General features: G+C 34.0%; 1 protein-coding gene across 1 annotated transcript in view; it reads left to right on the top strand.

The window, feature by feature from the left end:
• LOC132728286 (nucleoredoxin-like) overlaps nt 1-15,915 on the top strand; it is a 57,240-nt gene that overhangs the window by 28,925 nt on the left and 12,400 nt on the right. The window contains exon 4 of the mRNA XM_060713909.1: nt 3,283-3,371. Within this exon, the coding sequence (XP_060569892.1) occupies nt 3,283-3,371 (89 nt within the window). The remainder of the gene's footprint in view (nt 1-3,282; nt 3,372-15,915) is intronic.

Raw genomic sequence — 15,915 nt, 5'->3', positions numbered from 1 at the left:
ATTTGCTACTTCATGTCAATCAATATGTTTTTTTGCTGTATAGTTTTTAGATACTTTATAAATTCCACTGGATTAATTAATTGATTTATATAGATATACTTGATTGCCAAGTTTTATCTTATGGAATAGCCATCATTTCGGATTAGAATAACTGAGAGATTATTATGGAGGGTTGGAAAAACATTAGGGGGTATGTTTTTATGTTGGATTTTTCTATAATCATGACTGCATGAAAACAAACTTTGATAACAGATCTTGAAAGTTATACAAAATTAGTTTCTTGATCCATTTATAGAATAAAGTGAATGAATGAATTGGACAAACTCCTGACTGGTCTGTTTGTAATATATAGGTAAAAATCATTAAATATGCATATTGAATTATTAGCTCCACTTGTCAAAGAAAAAAATGGAGCTTTTGTCAGGAACCTCTTGTTGGCATTGTTGTCAGCGTTGGTTAAGCTTTTCAATAAGGTCCATTTTCTCAGAAATTAATACTATTCACTTCAAACTTGGTATACATTTTTATTGTCATGAAAGGATGTCATTTTGAAAGGGCAGGTAATCCTAATCCAAAGGTAATTTTATGAAGTTATGCCCCCTTTCCTATGTAACATTGCTCATTTTGAAAGGGCAGGTAATCCTAATCCTAAGGTAATTTAATGAAGTTATGCCCCCTTTCCTATGTAACAATGCTCTGCAGACAGGTCATTTTTTGTTGCTCTTGGTTTTTTATAGAGAGGATTTTCAATTATATGAAGAATGAGCTTTTTCAAAATTAAATATAAAGTTGTTTTTAGCTCACCTGTCACAAAGTGACAGGGTGAGCTTTTGTGATCGCTTTTCGTCCGGCGTCCGTCCGTCCATCCGTCGTCCATCCGTCCGTCCGTAAACTTTTGCTTTAAATGACATCTCCTCATAAACCACTGAGCCAATTTCATCCAAACTTCACAGGAATGTTCCTTTGGTGGTCACCTTTAAAAATTGTTCAAAGAATTTAATTCCATGCAGAACTCTGGTTGCCATGGCAACCGAAAGAAAAATCTTTAAATATCTTCTTTTAAACAACCCTAAGAGCTAGAGCTTAGATATTTGGCATGAAACATCTTCTAGTGAGTGTCTACCAAGTTTGTTCAAATAAAAGCCCTGGGGTCAAAATTGGCCCCGCCCCAGGGGGTCATTGATTTTCCCTATATGCATATAGTAAAAACTTAAAAAATCTTCTTTTAAAGAACCCAATAAGCTAGAGCTAAGATATTTGGCATGAAACATCTTCTAGTGAGTGTCTACCAAGTTTGTTCAAATAAAAGCCCTGGGGTCAAAATTGGCCCCGCCCCGGGGGGTCATTGATTTTCCCTATATGCATATAGTAAAAACTTAAAAATCTTCTTTTAAAGAACCGTAAGAGCTAGAGCTTAGATATTAAGCATGAAACCTCTTCTAGTGAATGTCTACCAAGTTTGTTCAAATAAAAGCCCTGGGGTCAAAATTGGCCCCGCCCCAGGGGGTCATTGATTTTCCCTATATGCATATAGTAAAAACTTAAAAATTCTTCTTTTAAAGAACCCAAAGAGCTAGAGCTAAGATATTAAGCATGAAACATCTTCTTGTGAGTGTCTACCAAGTTTGTTCAAATTAAAGCCCTGTGGTCAAAATTGGCCCCACTCCGGGGGGTCATTGATTTTCCCTATATGCATATAGTAAAAACTTAAAAAATCTTCTTTTAAAGAACCATAAGAGCTAGAGCTTAGATATTTGGCATGAAACATCTTCTAGTGAATGTCTACCAAGTTTGTTCAAATAAAAGCCTTGGGGTCAAAATTGACCCCGCCCCAGGGGGTCATATATTTTCCCTATATGCATATAGTAAAAACTTAAAAATTCTTCTTTTAAAGAACCCAAAGAGCTAGAGCTAAGATATTTAGCATGAAACATCTTCTAATGAGTGTCTACCAAGTTTGTTCAAATAAAAGCCCTGGAGTCAAAATTGGCCCCGCCCCAGGGGGTCATTGATTTTCCCTATATGCATATAGTAAAAACTTAAAAAATCTTCTTTTAAAGAACTCAAAGAGCTAGAGCTAACATATTTAGCATGAAACATGTTCTAATGGGTGTCTACCAAGTATGTTCAAATAAAAGCCCTGGGGTCAAAACTGGCCCCGCCTGGGGGGGGGGGAGTCATTGATTTTCCTTATATGTTTATAGCAAAAACTTAAAAATCTTCTTTGAAAAAACCCAAATAGCTAGAGTTTAGATATTAAGCATGAAACATCTTTAAGTAAATATCTACAAAGTTTGTTCAAATAAAAGCCCGGGGGTCAAAACTGGCCCTGCCCCAGGGGTGTCATTGTTTTTAACTATATGTGTATAGTAAAAACTTTAAAAATCTTCTTTTAAAAAACCCAATGAGCTAGAACTTAGATGTTTAGCATGAAACATCTTCTTATGGGTGTCTACCAAGTCTGTTCAAATAAACAAATAAAAGCCCTTGGGTAAAAATTGGCCCGGGGGTGGGGGGGCCTATATACAGGTGAGCGACCTCAGGGCCATCATGGCCGTCTTGTTTTTTTTGTATCAGAAATGATGTATTTATTATATAGTCATGTAAGTTTTCATTTAATATATAGATGTTTTTTATCACATGATATTTTAAAAGCAAGAAAACATTGAAAGATTGCAGTCACCATTTGTAGGAAATGTTTATATTATATATTACATTGTACACCTGGTGACAGTAAGGAAAAGACATAAAACTATTTTTACATTAAATACAAGAAAGATCATGTGATAGATTTCGAAGTCATAATTAGATTTGAATTTATATGTTGAATATTGTTGAAAACAAAGTTATCTTATGATCAGTGACCTCTTGTAAATGTTTTTTTCTCATTTTTAGCTCAACTATTCAAAGAATAGTGAGAGCTACCGGTATATAATTTTGGTATCTCCAAAACTTTTGAAGGGAATGGGTTGAAACTTCACACACTTATTTGAAAGCATTATTGAATGCCAATATCCAAGGCCCATAGCTCTAACATGGGTTTTGACAGAATTTTGGCCCTTTTTGAACTTTTTTGAAAAATTTTACATTATCTTGGCTCTAAAATTTTGCATTATAATATAACAAGGCCCTTGTTTTACTATCAAGCACTGAGAATAGTCGAGCTCACTGTCTTACCATCAGGCTTTGTTGATGATGATAATTTTTCTGTTCATTTAATTTCAGTATCTGGAACACCTTGTATAAATGTCTCATGTATATATTCTGATCTATTTTGTACAGGTATACCAATGTTGGTAATGATAGATGAACAAGGAGGGGTGATAACTCTTGATGGACGTCTTGCTCTTAATGAGGACATTGATGGACAGGTTGGTGATAATTTTTAGCCTCTCTAAGATTCTAGGACATTTTCCCCCTGGACGTTTGCAACCCTTTCTTTGCGGTGGCGGACATGCCCCCTCATTTGTTTTATATGGGCATTTGTCTGCCCCTTCCAAAGATATGAAGGGGCAAATGTCCGCCACTGCAATAGTAGTGGATACTACCAGACATTGGTGTCAAAAGAAATTGTAAAATATTATGAGTGCAAAATGTAAGAAAATGTTTGGTATGACATTGGTAAAAAAACAGGCCTTAACTAGGCCTATCCGCACAGTCATATTTTTCTTTATGTTGCATTTTTATACCCCCGCACAACAAAGTTGTAAGGGGGGTATACTGGAATCAGCTTGTCCGTCCAGCCGTCCGTCCGGCCGAGCCAACATTTGATTATTATGAGCTTCATTCCGTAGTTAAATAAAGAACATAAACTCATAAAATTTAAAATTAAGAGCTATTTTTTGTTTTTATGAGCTTATTTTGCTTATGGACGTTGGTCCAGGTGGTGTTTATGAGCTCCTTTGCCTCATAAACATCAAATTTTGGTACGTACGTCCGGCCGTCCATCGGTTTTTTCTTGTCCGCCCAATAACTTAAGATTCCTTTGACCCTTAGTCTTCATATTTGGCATGGAGGTTAGTCATGATTAGTAGCTGACCCCTATTGATTTTGAGGTTACCAGGTCAAAGGTCAAGGTCACAGGGGCCTTGACCTCAAAAAGCTTGTCCCCCCAATAACTTAAGATTCCTTTGACCCACAGTCTTCATATTTGGCATGGAGGTAAGTCATCATTAGTAGATGACCCCTATTGATTTTTGAGGTCACCAGGTCAAAGGTCAAGGTCACGAGCCTTGACTTCAAAAAGCTTGTCCACCCAATAACTTAAGATTCCTTTGACCCACAGTCTTCATATTTGGCATGGAGGTAAGTCGTGATTAGTAGATGACCCTTTTTGATTTTGAGAGGTTACCAGGTCAAAGGTCAAGGTCACAGGGGCCTTGACCTCAAACAGCTTGTCCGCCCAATAACTTAAGATTCCTTTGACCCATAGTCTTCATATTTGGCATTGAGGTTAGTCATGATTAGTAGATGACCCCTATTGACTTTGAGGTCACCAGGTCAAAGGTCAAGGTCACAGGGGCCTTGACTTCAAAAAGCTTGTCCGCCCAATAACTTAAGATTCCTTTGACCCACAGTCTTCATATTTGGCATGGAGGTAAGTCGTGATTAGTAGATGACCCCTTTTGATTTTGAGGTCACCAGGTCAAAGGCCAAGGTCACAGGGGCCTTGACTTCAAAAAGCTTGTCCGCCCAATAACTTAAGATTCCTTTGACCCATAGTCTTCATATTTGGCATTGAGGTTAGTCATGATTAGTAGATGACCCCTATTGACTTTGAGGTCACCAGGTCAAAGGTCAAGGTCACAGGGGCCTTGACTTCAAAAAGCTTGTCCGACCAAAAACTTAAGATTCCTTTGACCCACAGTCTTCATATTTGGCATGGAAGCTAGTCATGATAAGTAAATGACCCCTATTGACTTTGAGGTCACCAGGTCAAAGGTCACAGGGGCCTTGACTTCAAAAAGCTTGTCCGCCCTATAACTTAAGATTCCTTTGACCCACAGTCTTCATATTTGGCATGGAGGTTAGTCATGATAAGTAGATGACCCCTATTGATTTTGAGGTCACCAGGTCAAAGGTCAAGGTCACAGGGGCCTTGACTTCAAAAAGCTTGTCCGCCCAATAACTTAAGATTCCTATGACCCACAGTCTTCATATTTGGAATGGAGGTTAGTCATGACTATAAGGTGACCCCTATTGATTTTGAGGTCACTGGGTCAAAGGTCAAGGTCACAGGGACCTTGACAAAAAAAAGCTTTTCTTCTCAATGAGGGACAATAGTGAATTATCTTCCCTTGATAAAAACCGAGGTTAACCAAAATGTAAGTAGGTCCAAATATTTGGAATCCTTTGCTTTTATCGTTGAGTTTTATGTAAGACAGGTTGATATATTTTAATAAATTATTTCCACATGCATCAACAAATATGTAAACAATAAGAAAAAAATGTTTCATTTATGTCAACATATTCTACATCTTATCACAATATTTAATCTGAATATTACAAATGATAATAATTAGCCCTAATTAATTCAGTTTGCTACAAAGAAATAGGCGATAAAGTCTGAGTAATCCAATTGCTTAGGACCTATCTATTTATAGGGAGTACTCAGGGGAGGTTAATCACTAATGTCCCCCATTGCTAAAGAATGTCCTGTCCACAATGTATTGATTTTGACATTTTCACATTTGAAGCATGTAGAATACATAACTTAGCAATGCACTGGCTTAGTAACCTCAGATTTGGCAGGGAGGTTGTCCTTGAGCTCTAAATGGCCACTGTTGATTCTGACAAAGTGGTATGCGGGGGTATTCACGCCATCATAGTGGCAGTTCTAGTTTTTACTGCATAAGATTGGCCAGATATTATTTAGCAATGGCTATTCAGTCTAAGGGTTCTGGTATTGAAAAAATTCTTGACTATAAAAAGTCTGATAGAAATAAGTAATTGGAAGTTATTTATTAAAGAGGAAATTATTAGGAGGAAGTTAGTAAATGAAAATAATAAAAAGGAAATTATAAGATGGAAGTTAGTAAATGGAAATAATAAGAAAATCATTTTTAGGAAGTTTAGTAAATGGAACTAATAGAGAAGGAATTTTTTAAAAGCGAAATATTAAAAGGGAAGTTTAGTAGGGAAGCAAGTTGAAATTGATAAGAAAGTAATGTATAAAGAGGAATTATAATGTGGAAATTTACAAAAGGAAATTATATTTATCAAGAGGAGGTTAGTAATGGGAAATTATTAAGAGGAAATTTTTAAGGGGAAATTACTGGCTTAAAGAACATGAAGAGGAATAGGTTTTTAAAGGGGAAAATAGCATGTTTATCATTACATGACTTATACAACTCTTTTTGATGTGTATACTTTTGTATTGTTATTTTCTATTTTTACTTTACTTTGATCTTATAAGAATCTAAGTGTTGTATACTTAGTATTGCCCACTTGTAACAATGCACAATGAGAAGTGGTGTAATTGCATGAAACAAATTGGAACAATACTGACTGTTTTAACAGGCTCTAAAGGACATTGATTTCTCTGGTTTCTTTAATATAAGTGGAATGTACTTTAGGACATCTTGAGGGTTGTTTGAAGTATAGAGTGCATTGATGACTTACAGCTAAAAGTAGAATGTCCTCCTTCATATTCTTTTCTTTCCCCCTAATACAGCTAAATTTGTATAAGTGCTTGAACTGTTTGAATTTAGAACAATCCATTGTTGTATCAGTATCTAAAATATTATAAAATTGAGTCGACTACAGTTTAGAATCTGGTCAGGGATGGCCTGGCTACCATTGTCATAGATGGCATGGGCAAATCTGGTCACCAAGGCTGATCTGGTTGTACACTGTAAGGTGGCATGGTTATGTCTGGTCACCAAGGTTGGCCTGGCTTGCACACTGCAAGGTTTCATGGTTTCATGATTCTGGTAAAGCTGACCTGGCTGTACCTTGAGGTGTCATGGTGACCTGGCTAATCTGGTAAAACTGACCTGGCTGTACCTTGAGGTGTCATGGTGACTTGGCTAATCTGGTAAAACTGACATGGCTGAACCTTGAGGTGTCATGCGTGATTCTGGTCAAACTGTCCTGGCTGAACCTTGAGGTGTCATGGGTGATTCTGGTAAAGCTGACCTGGCTGAATCTTGAGGTGTCATGTGTGATTTTCTGGTAAAACTGACCTGGCTGAACCTTGAGGTGTCATGGGTGATTCTGGTAAAGCTGACCTAGCTGAACCTTGAGGTGTTCATGGGTGATTCTGGTAAAAACTGACCTGGCTGAACCTTGAGGTGTCATGGTGACTCTGGTAAAAACTGACCTGGCTGAACCTTGAGGTGTCATGGGTGATTCTGGTAAAACTGACCTGGCTGAACCTTGGGGTGTCATGAGTGACTCTGGTAAAAACTGACCTGGCTGAACCTTGAGGTGTCATGGGTGATTCTGGTAAAGCTGTCCTGGCTGAACCTTGAGGTGTCATGGGTGATTCTTGGTAAACTTGACCTTGGCTGAACCTTGATGTGTCATGGGTGATTCTGGTAAAAGCTGACCTGGCTGAAATTTGAGGTGTCATGGGTGTATTCTGGTAAAGCTGTCCTGGCTGAACCTTGAGGTGTCATGGGTTATTCTGGTAAACTTGACCTGGCTGAACCTTTGAGGTGTCCATGGGTGATTCTGGTAAAGCTGTCCTGGCTGAACCTTGAGGTGTCATGGGTGATTCTGGTAAAAATTGACCTGGCTTAACCTTGAGGTGTCATGGGTGATTCTGGTAAAATTGACCTGGCTTAACCTTGAGGTGTTATGGGTGATTCTTGTAAAGCTGTCCTGGCTGAACCTTGAGGTGTCATGGGTGATTCTGGTAAAACTAACCTGGCTGAACCTTGAGGTGTCATGGGTGATTATGGTAAAACTGACCTGGCTCTACATTGAGGTTTCTGGTAAAACTGACATGGCTGAACCTTGAGTTGTCATGGGTGATTATAGTAAAACTGACATTGGCTGAACCTTGAGGTGTCATGGGTGATTCTGTTTAAAAGCTGTCCTGGCTGAACCCTTGAGGTGTGTCATGGGTGATTCTGGTAAAATTGACCTGGCTGAACCTTGAGGTGTCATGGGTTATTCTTCGGTAAAATTGACCTGGCTGAACCTTGAGGTGTCATGGGTGATTATGGTAAAACTGACATGGCTGACACCTTGAGGTGTCATGGGTGATTCTGGTAAAGCTGTCCTGGCTGAACCTTGAGGTGTCATGGGTGATTCTGGTAAAATTGACCTGGCTGAACCTTGAGGTGTCATGGGTGATTTCTTGGTAAAAACTGTCCTGGCTGAACCTTGAGGTGTCATGGGTGATTCTGGTAAAACTGACCTGGCTGAACCTTGAGGTGTCATGGTGATTTTCTGGTAAAACTGACCTGGCTGAACCTTGAGGTGTCATGGGGTGATTCTTGGTAAAAACTGACCTGGCTGAACCTAGAGATGTCATGGGTGATTCTGGTAAAATTGACCTGGCTTTAATTTTGAGGTGTCATGGGTGATTCTGGTTAAACTGACCCGGCCTTCTACCCTTGTAGAGATTTTGTCATGTGCAATTGTTACTGATAGCATTCTATTCTTATTTCAGGTTTTAGGTGCTTTAATGATGTTGAATTTCTTATTATCTACCATGCTTTGTTAATAAAAGAATGCAATTATTGCTTCTTATACATTATTATGGATAAGAAACCCTGGCCAGATGGTTTAGGTTGCTGACAATGAGTAATTCTTGAATGATTGCTGTATAGAATCTTTTTAGACTTATTTGATGTTAGACTCTATTACAAGGTCAAGGTCATAGCAGCTACTTACAGTTTTCCAAGTGTTTTATTGTGGAATGGGTAAAGGCAAAAACTTTCAATTAATTTTGTAATTCATTCCAAGAATATTCTCAAGACTGGAAATTTATTTTAACTCATCTGTAAATGCCAGAAGGGTAATACTTACAAGCCAATGTCTATGAAAGTGTTAAATGTATAGAATTCCCTGAAATTTAAAATTTTACAGTGAAAAAATTCTAGCTTCAAATATAGAGAAAAACATCCTATTAAAAATCTAGAGAGTTTCAGATATAATTCTTACACTGATGCAGCATTTTTTATCATTTCATTATATATTAAGCAATATGCATGATTTCCTGCGCAATTTTATGTTTTGCCACAGGATATGCACATTCTTAATTTTTTTATATGTTTTATGCTGCCAAAATTTCAAAAACCGGCATTTTCACAGGAATTTGAGAGGATTTTCTAGCGCTTTCTGTCTGGAATTTTGTTTTGAAGAAAAGTTTATGAGACTGTTATGAATGCATATGTTGTATACTACAGTATATATCTGGGATAGATCTCTCCGCACTATCAGCTATTGCAATGTGATGAACATACATCTTATCGTGGGTAACATTGCCATCACAATCTGGGTGATACAGTTCAACATACTGTAAGAAATCTACCTGATTATTTCCTATTTCAACTATAGGCTAATCAGAAAACACAAGTATTTTCTAACTTTTTCTTTCTTTAAAGAATAGATATGAAAATGACTTTTTTTCATGTTTTATTTTTTTTCTTGTTTTTTTTTCTGCCTTTTTTCATTTATCTTTGTTTTACTTAATTTTTTGTTGAAGAAGAGGAGTGGGAAGTGTTTAGGTTAGCCTTCTTGTTTTGCAGAAATCAAAGCACATTGAGAATAGATTTATATCATGAAAAGTTGGTTACAGGAATAACAGTATATTCATGTTTGTTTAAAATGAAATTTTGGACATTAGTTTTTAGTTTGACTCTTCAAAGAATAAGGAGAGCTGTTGTACTCATCCAAGCGTTAATGGCATCACACTTTTTAAAGTTTTTTCGTGCAAGTTTGTATCTCCAAAACTACAGAAGGAAATGGATTGAAACTTTTCAAACTCCTTTGGGAGCAAATCTAATATGAAGTTTGACAGAATTATGGCCCTTTTTGAACTTACATAATTCTGCATCAGCCAGGCTCTTGTTTTACTATCAAGCACCATGCTGTCCTACAGACAGCTCTTGTGTATTATTATGTCAGCATTTGGTATAATTTTAAAATAAGGGTCTTTGTCGCATTTGCAGACTTAACACATTTGCATTGTTTCAATATCTCTGTTATTTTCATGATTGACGACTTTGTGTTGTTTAAATTAGAATTAATAGGATTTAACGCATTACTGCATTTAGGTGACTATATGTAAAATCTTACATATTTCAAGCTCATACTTCAATCAGACTAATTAAATACAAAATACAAAAACAAAAAGTAATCCAAACTGTAAACCACACCTCCAAAATGTCCCAAACATCCCTGATTAGTAGTTACCATGAAGGGAAAAATGCTGAGACTGCAGTAAGAAGACATAATAAAGTACCTGCTACAGTGAAGACTGTAATCAAAAGTCAATTTGGCAAGGTGAAGACTGGTGCTCATTGTGCTCTAACTTGCCAGGTAATTCATCTAAACTATCCGGGAATGAAACAGAAAAACCACTTTCATGCTTCATTAACAACTTTCCTTGAAAGACATAATTATTAGGGCTGGAAATGATATTTCAGGTATGAAAAAAAAACTGCTTGTTCTTGGATAATGTGGCTTTGTACCTATCACTAATAAAATTTATGCGGGGATGTGCCTTGTTAAGAAACAGTTAATTCTTGAGTCTTTCACTACATTGGGTAAATTGTCTTGTGATGAGGATGAAAGTAGAAGAATACAAAGTAATATTCAAGTCCATTGCTCCACTGTCTCTCTCTCTCTCTATATACCGTAAAAATTCCCGTAAATGCCCCTGGGGGCTAAACATTTTCCAAAAGGGGGGCTATTATTACAACACAGTTTCTCCTAAATCCAAAAATCACTGTAAATACATTTAGTGTTAGCAAGTGTTGGAAATAACTTTAAAAAGTGTTAAGATTTTAAAGTTCATATTATACATATTTGTGTTAATACAATAAAATAAAATGGATTATGATTGATTTGAATAAAATTATGGCTTTAATTCTGAGTTCAGCACTGATGAGTAGATTGTTTTCCTTATCAAAAGGCCTTGGGGGCCTTTATTAGGGGAGGGGCGTTTATTAGGAATTTTACGGGTATATTATGCACTGTGTATGATGTACATGAAATAAGATCTATGCTCACCTTTTTTATCATACTCGGTCTGTGTACATGAAGTGCACAATAGCACATATTAACTATATGTGTGCATTAAGTGCACACAATTCACATCTGCATGGTTTGTTTACTATTAACTTAAAGTACACAATGCAATGAACATTTCATAAATTAACATTCAACTTTCATGGCAGAGAGCTCAAAATTGCGTGGTGCTGTTGGTTCGGACCCCAGCAATGACTTTGGATTCTTTCATGTGAGGAAGCTATTCAAGCTAGCTACAGAAGGTTGCAAGATAGTTAGGAAAAAAGCAATATGACCTTTACCTTTCTGCCAACCTCCCCCTTGAATAAAGAAAAAAAGATTTACTTATTTTTCTGTTTATTCAGTTTGATATAAATGTTCAGTTTGATATAAATATTTTTTGTTATCTTTCATGGTCTTTATAATGTATTATTTCATTAGCTTTTGATGTTTTATTTTAATGTTTTTGATTGCTATTTTATCTTTATTCAAAGAAAGTTGAAAATTATTAATTCAAATGATAAATTAAGTTATTTGCAACTATTTTAATGTGCCATATCAATTTATAATCTGAGATTTTCACTCTTAGCGTTCCAATATTTTATATATACTAGAAAAAGAACAAGAATTTTTGTATTTATCTTTTTATCTGAAGACAGAAGCCAGGGCGAGGGGGAGGGGGGGACAGCTGTAGAACATTTCCAAACAACAGACAGGGGCATTGTTTGCTCTAAACCACTAGCTTTTGGTGTTCAGATCTGTTATAGGCCACCATCAAAAAATATAAACCATCGTATACTATATATAAAAACATACAAGTCTATACATCATTATAGTATCAAATGTGATGAAATAAAAAGAACTGGTGCCATCCAAAACATTAAATCACTTTGATTATATACATTCTACCCTAAAACAAGACAGTTCACTATAAACAATTGGAGTTCAAACTCTTTTTCTTTCCCAGACAATTATAAATTTATATTTCACATGAAACAAATTCGGAATTTCAAATATTTGTATGATACATCTTGTACTTTGTTTATTCATTTTGTTTTATATGCAGTTTAGAATTAGTTTTAGTTTTATGGCTGTGCAGCTCGTAAAAATAGTGCAGTTTGTTGAATGCAGTTTTCAAGGTTGCAGAAGAAAAAAGAAATGCTACAAAGAATGAATATTCTAGGTTTATATTTTAATTGTATTTTACCTCGTCTTGAATTTTCTTTGTATTGTTCTCTTTGCATTTGATGTACTCTTATGCAGTATGTTTAATATGAACAAACACAAAAAGAACATCGAAGAACTATTTCATGTACAACCTACTGCTATATTTATCGTCCAATAGGATTGCAGTATTTTCAAATGAATTGTGTCACATTTTTAATTCAGCTTGATTTAATCAGTCTGGTAAATTAACCATTTACAAATTAATTTGATAAATTCTAGAAAATTGGAATGAGTGAATTATCTGAAATTTTGCATACAAGTTACAAGTTATAATGGTCAAGACCTACTTCAAATGGAACATTAATCTTGAAAAAAATAGTTTCTAGTCCAATCATGTCGAAAAACCACAGTGGAGTCCCTTTAAGGAATGAGTTATAGAAGTGTTAAAAAGACCATTATGCAGGTTATATTTGTTATAACCAAGCATGTACATAATAAATTATCTTTCACAATCATCAGTGGTATGTTAACTGCAGCCAGAGACTGCAGCAAAATTATGATAGATAACTGGCACTCCTTCAGCTGTTTAAGTCATTACATTTCCAATGAAAACATTTTAATGAGATTTTTTTTTCTTCTCTCTTTTACTCAAAGCTTTACAATAATATACAGCATACAGCATAGCAGCAACTGCAGAAAAGATGTTTAAACAAATATTTCAGTTTTTATAGATAAAATTTAAAATACACAAATCAGTTTAATTATCTGTGAACATTTATTTCTGAATTCCGAATTATTGTGAATAATTTGTTCTCTTGCTTTGGAAAGGTTCTATTGTAACTCTCACCCCATTCCACCCCCTGAGGTGATGCATGGGATAGCCGGGGGGTCGGGGGATGAGTTTAAGTTTCATTGAGACTCTGCCTCTTATGATACTGTGGGTTCTATGAATTAGCTTTATTTTCTGCCAAAATTGTCAGGTAATTTGTCAGAAATTTGTGACATGATAAAGGTTAAATATTGCTGACATGTCAGAATGAAATATTTTAAACTTTAATATTTGTTATCATGGTGATAAAGGCTTTCAATATTGTGACATGATAAAAGCTATAAAGCTTTGATATTTTGACATGATGAAAAAAATATAGATTGAAATATTTTGTTATGATGAAAGGTAAACACTTTAAATATTGTGACATAACGAAAGCTATAAAGTTTGATATTATGACATGATGAAAGATATTGACTAAGCTCTATTAACATCATGAAAGGTAAAGGCTTAAATATTGTGACAAAGATTAGAATATTGTGACAAAATGAAATATATAGACTAGAATATTGTGACATAATGGTATATATAGATTAGAATATTGGGACAAAATGAAATATGATAGACCAGAATTATGACAAAAAGAAATATATAGAATAGAATTGTGACATGACTAGAATATTGTGACATGATGAAATATATTGACTAGAATATTGTGACATGATGAAATATATAGACTAGAATATTGTTACATGATGAAATATATTGACTAGAATATTGTGACATGATGAAATATATAGACTAGAATATTGTTACATGATGAAATATATAGACTAGAATATTGTGACATGATGAAATATATTGACTAGAATATTGTGACATGATGAAATATATAGACTAGAATATTGTGACATGATGAAATATATAGACTAGAATATTGTTACATGATGAAATATATTGACTAGAATATTGTGACATGATGAAATATATAGACTAGAATATTGTTACATTGATGAAATATATAGACTAGAATATTGTGACATGATGAAATATATTGACTAGAATATTGTGACATGATGAAATATATAGACTAGAATATTGTTACATGATGAAATATATAGACTAGAATATTTTGTGACATGATGAAATATATTGACTAGAAATAATTGTTACATGATGAAATATATTGACTAGAATATTGTGACATGACTGAAATATATAGGACTAGAATATCTTGTGACATGATGAAATATATAGACTAGAATATTGTGACATGATGAAATATAATTAACATTTAGGACTAGGAATATTGTGACATGATGAAATATTATTGGACTAGAATATTGTTACATGATTTGAAATATATTGACTAGAATATTGTGACATGATGAAATATATTAGACTAGAATATTGTGACATGATGGAAATATATAGACTAGAATATTGTGACATGATGAAAATATATTGGACCTTAGAATATTGTGACATGATGAAAAATATATTGACTAGAATATTGTGACATGCAATGAAATATATAGACTAGAATATTGTGACATGATTGAAATATATTTGACTAGAAATTGTTACATGATGAAAATAATATTTGACTAGAATATTGTGACATGATGAAATATATTAAGACTAGAATAATTGTGTACATGACTGAAAATATATTGACTAGAATATTGTTGACATGATGAAATATATAGACTAGAATATTGTGACATGATGAAATATATTGACTAGAATATTGTGACATGATGAAATATATAAGACTCGAATATTGTGACATGATGAAATAATTAGACTAGAATATTGTGACATGATGAAAATATATTTGACTCGAAATTGTTAAAATGATGAAATATTTAGACTAGACATATTGTGAACATGATGAAATATATTTTAGACTTTTTTTTTTAGAATATTGTTAACATGATGAAATATATAGACTAGAATATTGTTACATGAGATGAAATATATTGACTAGAAATATGTGACATATGAAATATATAGACTGGAATATTGTGACTGAACTGAAATATATTGACTAGAATATTGTGACATGATGAAAATATATGACTAGAATATTGGTGACATGATGAAATATATATTGACTAGAATATTGTGACATTGATGAAATATATAGACTAGAATATTGCTGACATGAATGAAATATATTTGACTAGAATATGTTGAACATGATGAAATATATTGACTAGAATATTGCTGACATGATAAAATATAAGACTAGAATATTGTGACATGATGAAAATATATAGACTAGAATATTGTGACATGAATGAAATATATATGACTAGAATATTGTGTTACCATGATGAAATATATTGACTAGAATATTGTGAACATGATGAAATATATAGACTATAATATTGTGACATGACATGAAATATATTGACTAGAATATTGTTTTTACATGATGAAAATATATTTGACTAGAATATTGTGACATGATGAAATATATTGACTAGAAATATTGGTACATGATGAAATATATTGACTAGAATATTTGACCATGATGAAATATATAGACTGAATATTGTTACATGGATGAAAATATATTGACTAGAATATTGTGACTATGATGAAATTATAGACTAAGAGTATTGCTTACATGATGAAATATATAGACTAAAATTTTTTTTAAAATAATACTAGAATATTTGTGAATTTTTGTACATGATGAAATATATTGACTAGAAAATTTTTGACATGTGAAATATGAGCGTAGATATTGTGACAAAATGAAGGGATATAGAGTAAATATTTTTGAC

The sequence above is a fragment of the Ruditapes philippinarum genome, unplaced genomic scaffold (genome assembly GCF_026571515.1).
Source record: "Ruditapes philippinarum isolate M1 unplaced genomic scaffold, ASM2657151v2 ctg693_1_1_1_1, whole genome shotgun sequence".
In the NCBI taxonomy this organism is placed as follows: Eukaryota; Metazoa; Mollusca; class Bivalvia; order Venerida; family Veneridae; genus Ruditapes; species Ruditapes philippinarum.
This window is presented reverse-complemented; position numbering and strand designations above follow the sequence as displayed.